The sequence below is a fragment of the Vespa velutina genome, chromosome 22 (assembly GCF_912470025.1).
Source record: "Vespa velutina chromosome 22, iVesVel2.1, whole genome shotgun sequence".
NCBI lineage: Eukaryota > Metazoa > Arthropoda > Insecta > Hymenoptera > Vespidae > Vespa > Vespa velutina.
Genome location: NC_062209.1, coordinates 2360759 through 2375108, shown reverse-complemented (window position 1 = coordinate 2375108; position 14350 = coordinate 2360759). Strand labels below are relative to the sequence as shown.

Below are 14350 nucleotides of genomic sequence, written 5' to 3'. Positions count from 1 at the left end.
ATTATGTATTTAATTATGTATTTAATTATGTTTTTAATTATGTTTTTAATATATTCTCATTAATAATGATTTATAGGTCTTAGGTAGGACCCATGGAATGGTGCTGTCTGCTGTTCTCGCATCGTCCAGAGCTGCTTTTTTTTTGTTTTTTTTCTAGCTCTCTTATTTATTAATATGTTTATTTTCTATTTATAATCTATATATATATTATGTTTTATTTTATATATTTTTTTTTGTTTCTCTTATTTTCTCCTTAGCTTTTTCTTTTTCAGTTTAGATCATCGAGGGATAGATTCATCTGCGCCCGAATGGTACATCGTTGGATTCATCTTCGATTTCTAAGCGCGAATACGGGAAGGATAGGAAGAACACTGGCGCGCGTGTCGGCGGGCACAGGCGTGGGTGTTCTCGGGCGCGATTATATTACGTTTGATTGTTCGAATCGAAAACGCGAATTTAGAGTAGAGTCACGTTTTTCTAACACTCGCGTGGGTGTTCGGGCGCGTTTAAAGGTCCTACCGTGGGCTTCGTTTGATTTCTTCAATCGTCGATGGGGGTACTTCGCGAATTTCGGTTTAACAGTAGAATCTACGTAATTATAACACACACGTGAGTGTCGCGACGCGATTAGTATTTCTAAGGAGTGCGCTTTGTTTGTTCGAAATTCGGAAAGCACGAATTCAGATGTGCTTAATAATCCGTTATGTCTGAAGCGGACGGTACATCGGTGGAGCTATCTGTAAGAGGTGTGTTGTAGCTAAGCTGCGCATACCCTGTTAGTTAAGAAGCCAGTGCATTGAAGCGGAAAGGTATCGCGGATCGGTATCGTGGAACGCGGATTTTAGAGTAGAGTCACCGTAAGCCCGTGGGTCTCCACATGCAGCAACCTCCACGTGGTGGGACCTGGGTCGTTAATACTTGCAAAGTCTAATTGTAAATCTTATAACGCAAGTATTATCGAGCGAATGGCTGCATATTGTATTACTTTTCCAGTATCTTTTCAAACTAATTCCTACTAAACATTAACATATTTTCATCTTATATAGCTGATAATACTTCGAAAGAAGAAATGTAATAGAATTTATTGTACAATGATTTCTTACAGAACGACAAGGAAATTTATCTATCATACATTTGTCGGCTGTTATTTCTATTTATTCTTATTTACTCTCATTAATTATCCTTTATCTATCTCGGGTGGGACCCATGGGAGGGGCTCATGGGTGAGGGCCTCTGTGCGGGTTGCTTTCTAAGCATCATGTGGTGTTGTTTCTCTTTTCTTCTCTTTCTGGGGCTCTTTTTTCGTTCTCCGGCTATCTTTACATTCTCCGGCACTCTTTTTGTTCTCCGGCTCTCCTTTCTATCTCATATTTTTATTTTTCAATTATGTTTTCAATTATGTTATCAATATGTTATTTCCTTTTAATTGTATTTTCTTAATATTTATTTATGTTGTTTCTTTTTATTTATATTTTTAATTATGTTTTAATTATGTTTTATTTATGTTTTATTTATATTTTATTTATGTTTTTAATTATGTTTTTAATTATGTTTTTAATTATGTTTTTAATTATGTTTTTAATTATGTTTTTAATATATTCTTATTAATTATGATTTCTAGGTCTTAGGTAGGACCCATGGAATGGTGCTGTCTGCTGTTTCCGCATCGTCCAGAGCTGCTTTTTTTTTGTTTTTTTTCTAGCTCTCTTATTTATTAATATGTTTATTTTCTATTTATAATTCATGTATATATTATGTTTTATTGTATATATTTTTTTGCTTCCTATTATTTTCTCCTTAGGTTCTTTTTTTCAGGATAGATCATCGAGGGATAAGTTCATCTACGACCGGATGGTACATCGTTGGATTCATCATCGATTTCTACGCGCGAATACGGGAAGGATAGGAAGAACACTGGCGCGCGTGTCGGCGGGCACAGGCGTGGGTGTTCTCGGGCGCGATTATATTACGTTTGATTGTTCGAATCGAAAACGCGAATTTAGAGTAGAGTCACGTTTTTCTAACACTCGCGTGGGTGTTCGGGCGCGTTTAAAGGTCCTACCGTGGGCTTCGTTTGATTTCTTCAATCGTCGATGGGGGTACTTCGCGAATTTCGGTTTAACAGTAGAATCTACGTAATTATAACACACACGTGAGTGTCGCGACGCGATTAGTATTTCTAAGGAGTGCGCTTTGTTTGTTCGAAATTCGGAAAGCACGAATTCAGATGTGCTTAATAATCCGTTATGTCTGAAGCGGACGGTACATCGGTGGAGCTATCTGTAAGAGGTGTGTTGTAGCTAAGCTGCGCATACCCTGTTAGTTAAGAAGCCAGTGCATTGAAGCGGAAAGGTATCGCGGATCGGTATCGCGGAACGCGGATTTTAGAGTAGAGTCACCGTAAGCCCGTGGGTCTCCACATGCAGCAACCTCCACGTGGTGGGACCTGGGTCGTTAATACTTGCAAAGTCTAATTGTAAATCTTATAACGCAAGTATTATCGAGCGAATGGCTGCATATTGTATTACTTTTTCAATATCTTTTCAATCTAATTCCAACTAAACATTAACATATTTCCATCTTATATAGCTAATAATACTTCAAAAGAAGAAATATAATAGAATTTATTGTACAATGATTTCTTACAGAACGACAAGGAAATTTATCTATCATACTTTTATGTCGGCTGTCATTTCTGTTTATTCTAATTTACTCTCACTAATTATCCTCTATATATCTCGGGTGGGACCCATGGGAGGGGCCCATGGGTGAGGGCCTCTGTGCGGGTTGCTGTCTCAACATCATATAGAGCTGCTTCTATTCTTTTATCTTTCTGCGGCTCTCTTTTTTAAGTTATATTTTTCTTGTTTTTATTTTCTATGATATTAATATACTCTTATGGATTATGATTTATAGTATCGGGTGGGACCCATGGGGTGGGCCATGGGGGTGTGCCTCTGTGCGGGTTGCTGTCTCAGCATCGTATAGAACTGCATCTCTTTCTTTCTCTTTTCTATTTCATATTTTTCTTTTTTAATTATGTTTTCTTAATATTTATTTATGTTGTTTCTTTTTAATTATGTTTTTAATTATATGTTAAATTATGTGTTTAATTATGTGTTCAATTATGTGTTTATTTGTATTTATTTGTGTTTATTTGTGTTTATTTATGTGTTTAATCATATTTTTAATTATGTTATTAATATATTCTTATTAATTATGATTTATATATTTTAGGTAGGACCAATAAGAAGATGCGGCTTGCTATCTCCTCATCGTATAGAACAGCATCTCTTTTTTCTCTTTTCTATCTCATATTTTTCTTTTTTAATTATGTTTTCAGTTATGTTATTAATAAGTTATTTCTTTTCAGTTATGTTTTCTTAATATTTATTTAGGTTGTTTCTTTTTAATTATGTTTTCTTAATATTTATTTATGTTGTTTCTTTTTAATTATGTTTTTAATTATGTTTTCAGTTATGTTATTAATATATTCTTATTAATTATGTTTTCAGTTATGTTATTAATATATTCTTATTAATTATGATTTATAGGTTTTAGGTAGGACCCATGAGATGGTGCGGACAGCTGTTTCAGCATCGTGTAGTGCTCTTTCATTCTCCAGCACTCTTATCTATTTATTGGTATTTATTTTCTATTTTATATATTTTTTCTCTATTTCTAATTCATTTTCTTTTTTTCTTTTTCAGGGATGATCGAGTAATCATGCAGCGATATTCAATATGTCTTTTCTTTTCTTTTCTATTTCTTATTTTTTTCTTATCTTCTTTTTTTCAGGATAGATCATCAAGGGATAAGTTCACCTCTGATCGAATGCATCATCGCCTGGTTCGATTCATCATCGATTTTTACGCGCGAATACGGGAAGGATAGGTAGAACACTGGCGCGCGTGTCGGCGTGCACAAGCGTGGGTGTTCTCGGGCGCGATTAAACTTCGTTTGATAGCTCGTATCGAAAACGCGAATTTAGAGTAGAGTCACCGTTTTTCTAACACTCACGTGAATGAACGCGGGCGCGACTTAAAAGTCCTACCGGGGACTTCGTTTCATTTGCTCGAATATTCGATTAGATTACCTCGCGAACGCGTTTTTTTGGAATAGAGTCACCGTTTTCCGAACACTTGCGTGGGTGTCCGGGCGCGATTAAAAGTCCTACCATGGACTTCCGTTTAGTGTTGAAATTCGGGGTGCGCGAACGGCTTGCCTTGTAGTGCTGTACATGTAGCTAGCCGATGTTATGACGGTCCTCTTATTTGTAAGCGGGGGAAAATCCCTCGACCAAATAACATCGAAAGTCAAAATACCGGTTAACTTATGTCACTTTGGATTTCAACTTAGAGTCACCGTTATTCTAACACTCACGTGAGTGTTCGCGTGCGCGATTAAAAGTCCTACCGGGGACTTCGTTTTGTTTGCTCGAATATTCGATTAGTTTATTTAGATTAAAATCACCGTTTTCCGAACATTTGCGTGGGTGTCCGGGCGCGATTAAAAGTCCTATCATGGACTTCCGTTTAGTGTTGAAATTCGGGGTGCGCGAAAGGTGTCACCTAGTAGTGCAGTACATGTAGCTGATCGACATTATGACGATCATGTTATTTGTAAGCGGGGGAAAATCCCTCGATCAAATATCATCGAGAGTCATAATACTGGTTAACTCATGTCACTTTGAATTTCAACTTAGAGTCACCGTTATTCTAACACACACGTAAATGTTCGCGTGCACGATTGAAGATCCTATCAGGGACTTCGTTTTATTTCTTTAACATTTCTATTAGATTACTTCGCGAATTTGGATAGAACATTAGAATCTACGTAATTATAAAACACGTGAGTGTCGCGAACGCGATTAATGCGCTTTGATTTTTCGAAATTCGGAAGCACGAATTCAGATGTGCATAATAATCCGTTATGCCTGAGCCGAGGAAGTCGAACGGTAAAGCTCTCTGTAAGTGGGGTCCCTGTAGCTAAGGCTATATACCTCCTGTTAGCTAAGTCGCCCTAGATATCCGAAGCGGCGGAAGGCACAAGGGATCGGTATCGCGGAACGCGGATTTTAGAATAAATTAGAATCACCGTTAGCCCGTGGGTCTCCACATGCAGCAACTTCCACGTAGTGAGACCTGGATCGATAATACTTGCAAAGACTAATTGTACATTTTTTAATACAAGTATTACCGAGCGAATGGCTGCATATTGTATTATTTTTCCAATATTTTTTCAATCTAATTCCAACTAAACATTAGCCTACTCCCCTTTTACATTGTTAAACACTTCAAATAAATAAATGATTAAATATAATAGAATACTGGAATAAGTTTATAAAGAAATGCGCTGTATTAATTATAAGTAAAATTTTCATTTGAACGAAGCCGTGTGAAGAGAGAGTGAGAGAGAGAGAGAGAGAGAGAGAGAGAGAGAGAGAGAGAGAGAAAGAGAGAAAGAGAGAGAGAGAGAGAGAGAGAGAGAGAGAGAGAGAGAGAGAGAGAGTTACGATGCAAATAAGGTCTCCGTGTTTAACATTTGTCAAGATTTATGTATATCGAAAGACTAAATAAAATTATCTTACCATTAACCTACATAACGAGTTTTATATATATATATTTATAGATAAGAGTATATGTACATATAAGATAAGAGCTTCATCTTATTGCTAAGTGGCGCCACTAAATGCAATTTAATTTTCACGGAAAATGTCGAAAATATGTTTGACGCCAGCAATAAAAATTTTTCTTTTTATACATAAACTCTTATCGGCAAAACAACATTTTTTTACATGATTTTTTTTTTTTCCCCCAAAGAAGATGAATTCCTTTTTTCGAAAGAGATCATATCTATCCTTGTTTAAATTTTCATTCATAAAATGAGATGTTGTTCATCAAAATTACTTGAGATTTACGATTGGATTTGTTTATTGGTTATATTTACAATCAAGAGTAATGAATAGCATTAACTGATATTCATTAATTTATATAACACCTTTGATATTACTGATAACATGGCTGATCCAACGATACAGACCTTTTGTTGTCGCCATACAAATAAAACGGATATGGCTATTAAAATAATGGAAGAATTTAATACAGATATATATAATATAGTATGCATGGTTTCTTCGACAATGGGAATACTTGGAGCTGTTTATCAAGTAATATGAAATATTTATATTGTTTCATAACCTTTCTATGTAAGCATAAAAATTATATTTTAGGTGTTACCACGTGAAATGTCAAATCTTCCTCATCGATGGAATAGTTTTTCAGCATCGAGAGGACGTGAGATTATTGTATGGCTTGCAATTGCTGATTTATTTGCCTCTTTAGGTGTTGCTTTCATTGTCACTTTATGTTATCTCTGATATTGTATCATCTATTAATGATATATGATTGTTTTATTATTATTCATTTTTCTTTTTCTTTCTTTTTCTCAATTTATACAAAAATATAGAACTATTACATGTAAAATTTTTCATCTTAGGTATATTTATAAGATCGGCATTATGGATTAACTTTAAATCTATTATGCCAATGGAAGATGATACTTCTAGCGTTATATTTTGTGCTCTTTCTTCGGTAAATAATTTATCTCCATATTGATATAAGAATATCTGTATATTTTAGATAGATATAATTATATTAAATCATTTGGATGATACGCATTGCACTACTAATTTTTTAATGAATCTATTTATATATATTTATAAGGCATGGACACAATATTTTTATATGGCTACATGGATTTGGACATTGTGCTATGCTGTAGATATGAAATTATTACTTAATGATCGATCTGGTCATCCTATTTGCTATCATATATTTGCATGGATTTGTCCTGCTTTATTGACAGTTTTTGGCTTGTCAATATTATATATTCCAGATGCAAAGTAATGTATTGATTTTTAATTTATTTATAACAATTGAAATTTTATCATAATATTGATGGATAACATTTCATTTCAGCTGTCATAATTTAACGTCATTGTCCATTGCGATATTACGCATTCTTCCAAATTATTGTATAACATATGTTTTATTGGCAATTGTTATGATAATAAATCCTCTTCTTTATATTGCTTCAACTCGTGATCTCAAAACAGCTGTTTCATGTAGTTTAGCACAAATGACTGGACGTGAACGAAAATTAGTTCAAACTATTAGACTTAAGTTTGCATTAATTAATATTGTTTATTATATATGTTGGGTACCAAATCTAATCAATGGTGTTTTATTATGGACACTATGGTTTCAGTTACCTGTTAAAGCAATTATTACTTTGTGGTATATAATGGTAAGTGAATAAAATAATAACAAGTTAAGATAATAATTTTATATAATTATTTAATATATCTGATTTATGTGTCTGTATATAGGCAGTGACAAATCCACTTCAAGCATTTTTAAATGCATTGGTTTATCAGAGATGGGGTAGAAGAGAAAAATTTCGATTAGAATGGTGTCAAAAATTAGGAAGCTTCAGTTTAAATCAAATTTCGAAAGGGAATGCGGATATAAATTTGAATGAATCATCTCCTTTGTTAAATCAATATGCCCGTACACCTCATACAAGTATAAATGGATCTTCATCATTATGAAAACTGTGATAAAGCTTTTAATATATTGTTAGAAACATAGGATTAGTTACGATAAAATTACACATTTTTAATATATAATATATATTATAATATTGAAATTAAGAGTTCGTACTTATCTAATGTTAATATTATTAATACATGTTTAAAACTTTTAAAGATATAATGATACTGCCAGATAATTATTACAATTAAATATTATAGAATACATTTAATTGTTTTATTATAACTTTTATAAAGTAAAAGATTTATAAAAATTTGATAGAATTACTTTTATCAATTGTTAATTTATAATTGTGCTACTTATATTCACATATGTTGTTGAAATCGTTGATGTTAACTTTTTTTAAGAATTAAAAAATTGAAAGTTAAAAGTTTTTAATAAAATTAAAATATGTAGCATATTTTTATAATTATAGAGATAATGTTATTTAAAATAATTATATATTGTAAATCTAATAAATACAAGGAATTTATTTTATACATGTAAGAATATAGTGTACACATATATACAATTTTATTCTATAATTAGTACATTTTGTACATTCAACAGATTTTATTTTATATTTATTACTGAACATGAATGTATGTAAACAAAACAAAAAAACAATAAACAAATTAATTATATGTTAGCATACTTGATTTTTCTTTTTTTTTAATTGAATCCAAAAATTAATAAATAAAATCAAAAGTGTCACAGAAAAATTATGTATCTTTTAAAAAGTGCATATACAGAGGATCTAAATTTTTATAATTTATTACATTTGATTTTAATACTCTTTATACATATTTTTACACTGCAATATTTATCATTAATATTAATAGATATTTTCAGTTAAAAATAAGTACTGTATACATTGTTGTTAAAAATATAACTGATAAATATCATGTATTTTAATAATAAAATGTTAGTACTCTTTTATCTTAAATAAAAAAAAAAAAAACAAAAAAAAAACAAAAAGAAACAAAAAAAAACAAACATAAAATGGATTTATATTAGCACCATTGTATTACAAACAAACTTGCTGAAATATTCAGAGATTATACATAATTGGTAAAAACAATAAATATAAAACAAATATAATATTTGCTGTTAATTTCACATGTACATCTTCCACAAAAAAATATCTTACATTCATTTTATATTAATAAATGTAAGCTCTATAGAAATATTATTCTATCTACTATTATAGGCTTCTAAAAAAGTAATAATTAGTTGTTTATTAATATAGTATAAAAAGGAACCAGCAAGCAGCAGTAAATATGTATTATTAACATCACAATTTTGATCTATCAGCTTATCAATTATGATAGTATATTTTTCAAGTTATACTTTTATCAATTTTAATATTTTTTTTTTTTTTTTTTTTCTTATACATAATGTACAATAATTTTCTCATTTTATATATACTCGAAAATAAACCTACAATTTATACTTCTAATAAATTCTTAATTGATTTATTGTAAATGTGTATGTGTATGTGTATGTGTATATGTATATGTATGTGTGCTGTTCAATATTATATTATATATTACAGATATTAATATATACAATTTTCTAACTTTGTTAATGGTATAGCACAATAAATTTATAATTTCTATTAATTGTAAAATAAAATTGGCTATTAATTATCAGATCATACAAATTTATGACAAAGAAGAATACAAATAAAAGATATGCGTATTTTTATCATTCAATTGCTGCAATTAATATGCAATTTATATTCTTTTTTAATTTCTTAAATTTATAACTATACCTTATCAATAGGGATGCAATTTAAGATATTATATTAATTAAAATATTAGATCAGTGCCAATAAAATATGGAAAGAAATTCATATTTCTGCAATATAATATAAAAAAGAAAAAACAGCAATAAAAAAGAAATAAATAATAATTAACATTAAAATTTTCAAAAGAATGCCCTATGCAAATTAATTTATAATGTACTTAATAATTACATATATTAATATATATTCAAAGTTAATACTTTTATATAATCTCATATGAGAATAATTGATAATAATTATGCCTTATAATCACTGGAGTATTATTTGTAATTTAAAAAAAAAAACATATTATATATATATATAAATTCAGTAAACTTAAGAACATAATAAGTGGTTTGATTTGTGCCGTTCTACAGCGACTCTTGTATAATATATCTACAGCTATGTTAACAAATATGAATGATCTTTCATTGACTTCATTTTCTGATAATTTTGTAAAAAGTAAATATTCTTAAAGTTCTTGTAAAGAGATACTCGTGTAACTTGTACCATTGCTTCCATTATATTTTTTCATAATTTGCTGTTTTATCTGTGATACATGTATCATGGTAAGACAAAAGAAACAGTAGCATAATTTGTAAGAAATTAATAATTATAAGTTAAAACAATATATATATATATATATATATAAAAAAAAAAAAAAGAAATGTTAATCAAAAGATAATTTATAGAGAGAATAAAAAATATTAAGTAGTAAGCAAATTATATAACACTACTCTGTCTTTACTAATTATTGTTACTTTCATATTTGCAAGATATCATTATGTACAATGAATTCATTTTTTTTTTATTCTGATATATGTATATATATCGTATTTCTTTCATGTTTAATAACTGAAGTGAAATAATTGTACTAATATATTACTATCTAATCGCAATATACATCACATAGAAATAAGATTTTCATATACTAAAACTTCATTTTTATAATCTATTAATATCAAACGTGATTCGAAAAATTTTTAAACGGTGCTCCGAAATTGTTTTGAAATAAAATGTTAAACTTAAATTGTAACCGAACTAAAAGTTAACTTAATTTTCCTTTAACTTCTTTTTTGGCACTTTTTTTTTCAAACATACACATTTTTAACCTGTAATAAGTAATAATAAAATAATTGTTTGAAATATAACCTTTCAAGCATCTGTGATAATATAAAATGTTACAAAAATTTCATTTTCAAGATCATATTATGTAAAGTATATCCCATCAAGATGGAAGATTTGTAGCTCCTAAAGTCAAGGATGTAATGTCACGTATGATCATTTCTGCTATCTTCCATGCCAATTCTTCTTTCGCCTGAATATTAAAATTATATATTATTATTATTTAATAGCATCTTAGTATTATAATGGATTATCTATTAGATAATGACATAAAAGCGTTAGATTTACATATAAGTTTTACCTTATCCTGTTCCAAATTTACGAGTCTTTTCACAGCACGCGCTAATCGTGATTCTAAAAGTTTTATATACATATATATATATATATATATATATATCTCGTTTATATTAATCTTTTTTTATTTTTTTTCTTCAACAATTACAATGTCTATATATAGAAATAAAACTTACCATATTTTCTACATGGATCAGGTTCTATTTCTGTAATAAATCTACCCAAGTAATCGATGTAGCCAACACTTAATCTATGTTATTAAAATATCAATATAATTAAAATAATGTGATAACTTTGATACTGTAATTAATGTATATAAAAAGTAAAGTTAAAAAAAAAAGAAAAAAAAAAAAAAATAGAACAAACCTATATTTGTTACGCCTCCATAAAGAATCTGGATCATAGAGTTGTCTTGTATCGATATTCATACTACTGTGTGCACTTGTTTTTGTACTATTACTAGTACTAGATAATATTCCATTGGCATTGTTCCCTGCCTGCAGGGTACTTTGCATACTGTTACTGATAGAGCTCACTTCACTACTACAGTCAGAACCTATTATAATGTTAAGTATAATGTTTCTGTAGTTATCAATATATTTCATTATATACTTATCTTTAACTTTTAAAGAATACTGATAATCTAATAGATAAAAAAAAAAAGGTATGATTACCTGCTCTCTTTATTCTGAGCTGATAACTCGAACATGGATTACTTTGAATGGTACTGATCAATTCTGACAAGTATTTATAATACAGCTGCGATGATAAAAAGGTAGGCAAATAGTGCTGAAATTATAATAATATAGAATAATAAATAAATGTGTTGTAAATGTCATTGTCATTATAAAGGAAGGATATAAAATAATATACCTTATTGAGAAATTTATATACAATTTTACAAGGTTTATCAAAACAATCAGGTAATGGTCCCTCTCCATTTTCACGGCAAATATTTTGCTCAACTTCGAAACGAATTTTATCAATAAATCCAAGTGGCGTTGTTGCTTGCAAACTAAAATATCTGAAGACACATGCTTTAGATTTCAATATTGTATCATTATTAATTCATTTACATTATATAATTTGTCATGTATTTACTTGTATATGTTATAAAAAGAAATATATATATATATAAAAATATATAGTAAAAAGTATCAATTACTTGTCGTATATAATAAGAGCATCAGATTGAGCTTCCTCAGGATTTATTGGATCTTTCTTTTCCAAAAGATTTTGCTTGTAATTGATTGCAGCCATCCAAAAATCTAAAAGCTCGCGTTTATTTTCGAGTTCCATAAACTGAAATGAATAAATTTAAATGTAAAATTATTAAATTTATCATATAAAATGCAATATAATAAAAATGTATACCTCCATGAAATAAAAAAATGCAGTTTCATTATATAATATGTCTCCTAATTGTACATTTCCACTTGTTAAAACATCAATTTGATGTTTACAATGAAATTCACTTCGAAGGAAGTCATTAATATATCTATAAATTCAAACAAATATGTATCATAATCTTTGCATAGTACTTTTTTACTTTTATTAAAAAATTTGATTATACTTACTCCTTTTCTATAACATCAAATATAATATTTTGAATGTTAGATAGGCACCGTAATATAGGCTCTAGGTTTTCGCATTTAAGAGCATTTTCTATTTCTAGTTTTAGTTCCTCAGGAATTCGATTAGTACCCAATGTTTCTTTAATAATATATTTTTTATAAATTCTTAAAGCATCTTCCCTAGTATTTGTCATATCGCCCCTTTTATTTTCACATTTGCGATTTGATTGTCGCATACCACTTAGCATCTCACTAATCTTTGGCATGTCATTACAATTTGATTTTACATCATTACTATTTACAATTTCATTATACAGTCCCTTTTCTCTATTGCCATTTTCAATATTACCCTGCAGCATATTGCAATTAAAGTTATCATTATCGTCCAATGAATCTGCGAAGGTATCGGACTTCGTAGTATGATCATTCTTAAAATTCAAATTCTCCAGATTTTCATCTTCAAGATGGAAGTTAGGAAATGATCCACATAAACATTCGACCTCTAACCAAAATTTTATAAGAGCTATTGAATTTCTTGTATCCATAAATTGGATAAAGTAACCTAGGGCACCCTTATCCGCAAGTATCTCTGGAAGCGTTTTAGATAATTGAGACCCAAATGGTCGTTTATTGTCTTTTTCTTCTTTAAAAATTTCATTTTCCTCTTCCTCCTCAAGGCTGCACAATATACTTGACGGTATATAGATCGACGCACTATCACCAAATTCATCTCCAAATGTCTTTTCTAATTTTGTTGATTTTGTTGGAGAAGCGTACAATGATCTGGGCCTGTCTCGTTGCCCTAAAAATAAAAAATATTATATTGAATCAATGCAAGCATACATAGTTTTAAAATACAAAAATAAAATATCTTTGTATTACTTGTTGGAAGAGATAATTAAAGGAAAAAAAAAAAAAAAAAAAAAAAAAAAAAAAAAAAAAAAAAAAAAAAAAATAAAAAACAAAAACAAAAAAAGAACCTATTAAGTATTACGTAACTGTTTAGATAATATGCTTATCTGGAGTTATTAAAAACAAATGTAAGAAAACAAAAAAAAAAAGATGTGTTGTTTTGATCAAGGAGGTTATGTTACTTTTAAACAACATCATCAATCCTTTTGACGATATATTGATCAACGTATTTAATTTTATTTCGTAATAATTCGAATAATTAAATAATTACCAGATTTCTTAAAAAATTGGAACATTTTTTACGTCAGAGAGGAACATGATAAAGAACGCGATATGACGAACGAATGTAGGAAAATCTATTGAGTCTGTTTGTTTGTTTGTTTTTTTTTTCTTTCTTTCTTCTCTCTCTCTCTCTTTCTTTCTTTCCCTTCGATGAATACTTTCAACAATTTGAATCGATCTAATTGATTATTATTATTCCTCTTTATATTAATTACGAAGATATAATAATGGAAACGTTTCTATGAGAAGATTCGTCGATCACATACATATGCAACGCGCAACATCCGAAGGAACTGTCATTAATGTCATCGCGAATCCATTTATGATTCGCTACATCGAGACATAGGTTAACCTTCCTTCATATTTTCTTAATCCTTTTTTATCAATGATTATAATCTATAACGTTATATTTTACGTTAGACGAATAAATATATATTGTATATTACAAAATATATTTGATTTTTGTTTAATTACGTTAATTAAATTTGATTTTGTTTTTTGCACGTTCCTTTAAGCACTTCCGCGATTAGATTTTTTCTATTATGCGACAATAAGCCGGAATTATTTGTTTAACGTTTCTCGATACTTCATCGAAATTTATTCGATTTAATAACGATAACCTTTTATTATTATTATTATTATTATTATTATTATTATTATTATTATTATTATTGTTATTATTAATTCATTATAAGCGGAATCAAAACGATGGTTTTTCTTCTTGCGATTGAGATCGTAGGAAATAAGAAAAGGAAAAAAAAAAAGAAAAAGAAAAGAAAGAAAAA

At 29.1% G+C, this 14350-nt stretch overlaps 2 protein-coding genes across 5 annotated transcripts; one reads left to right on the top strand and one right to left on the bottom strand.

Annotated features, from left to right (window-relative positions):
* Positions 1-5694: 5694 nt before the first annotated feature.
* On the top strand, positions 5695-8157 carry LOC124956534 (G-protein coupled receptor 143-like). The gene is made up of 6 exons (XM_047512482.1): positions 5695-6169; positions 6233-6344; positions 6499-6593; positions 6726-6904; positions 6981-7308; positions 7391-8157. Exons 1-6 carry the CDS (start codon positions 6020-6022, stop codon positions 7610-7612), a joined length of 1086 nt encoding a protein of 361 aa, XP_047368438.1. The 5' UTR covers positions 5695-6019; the 3' UTR covers positions 7613-8157.
* A 1765-nt stretch (positions 8158-9922) lies between these two features.
* LOC124956532 (A-kinase anchor protein 10, mitochondrial) lies at positions 9923-14117 on the bottom strand. 4 transcript variants are annotated; one of them, XM_047512477.1, is made up of 10 exons: positions 13832-14117; positions 12375-13173; positions 12172-12295; positions 11963-12099; positions 11671-11821; positions 11472-11586; positions 11164-11353; positions 10974-11047; positions 10792-10857; positions 9923-10696 (listed from the first exon to the last, which is right to left on the bottom strand). In XM_047512477.1, exons 1-10 carry the CDS (start codon positions 13872-13874, stop codon positions 10650-10652), a joined length of 1746 nt encoding a protein of 581 aa, XP_047368433.1. In that variant the 5' UTR covers positions 13875-14117; the 3' UTR covers positions 9923-10649. The 4 variants fall into 4 exon arrangements, with proteins under 4 accessions (XP_047368433.1, XP_047368430.1, XP_047368431.1 ...); XM_047512474.1 differs by having other exon boundaries at positions 10805-10857; positions 13832-14114; XM_047512475.1 differs by lacking the exon at positions 13832-14117 and adding an exon at positions 13555-13823 and having other exon boundaries at positions 10805-10857.
* Positions 14118-14350: the final 233 nt, after the last annotated feature.

Coding starts and splice junctions, on each gene's coding strand:
- LOC124956532 (XM_047512474.1), bottom strand. CDS start 13,874: ATGACATTAATGACAGTTCCTTCGGATGTTGCGCGTTGCATAT. Junction 11,048..11,163: donor TGGAGGCGTAACAAATATAG/GTTTGTTCTATT, acceptor TTAATAACATAG/ATTAAGTGTTGGCTACATCG. Junction 10,697..10,804: donor TAAATTTGGAACAGGATAAG/GTAAAACTTATA, acceptor TTTAATATTCAG/GCGAAAGAAGAATTGGCATG.
- LOC124956534 (XM_047512482.1), top strand. CDS start 6,020: ATGGCTGATCCAACGATACAGACCTTTTGTTGTCGCCATACAAATAAA. Junction 6,170..6,232: donor TACTTGGAGCTGTTTATCAA/GTAATATGAAAT, acceptor ATTATATTTTAG/GTGTTACCACGTGAAATGTC. Junction 7,309..7,390: donor TTACTTTGTGGTATATAATG/GTAAGTGAATAA, acceptor GTCTGTATATAG/GCAGTGACAAATCCACTTCA.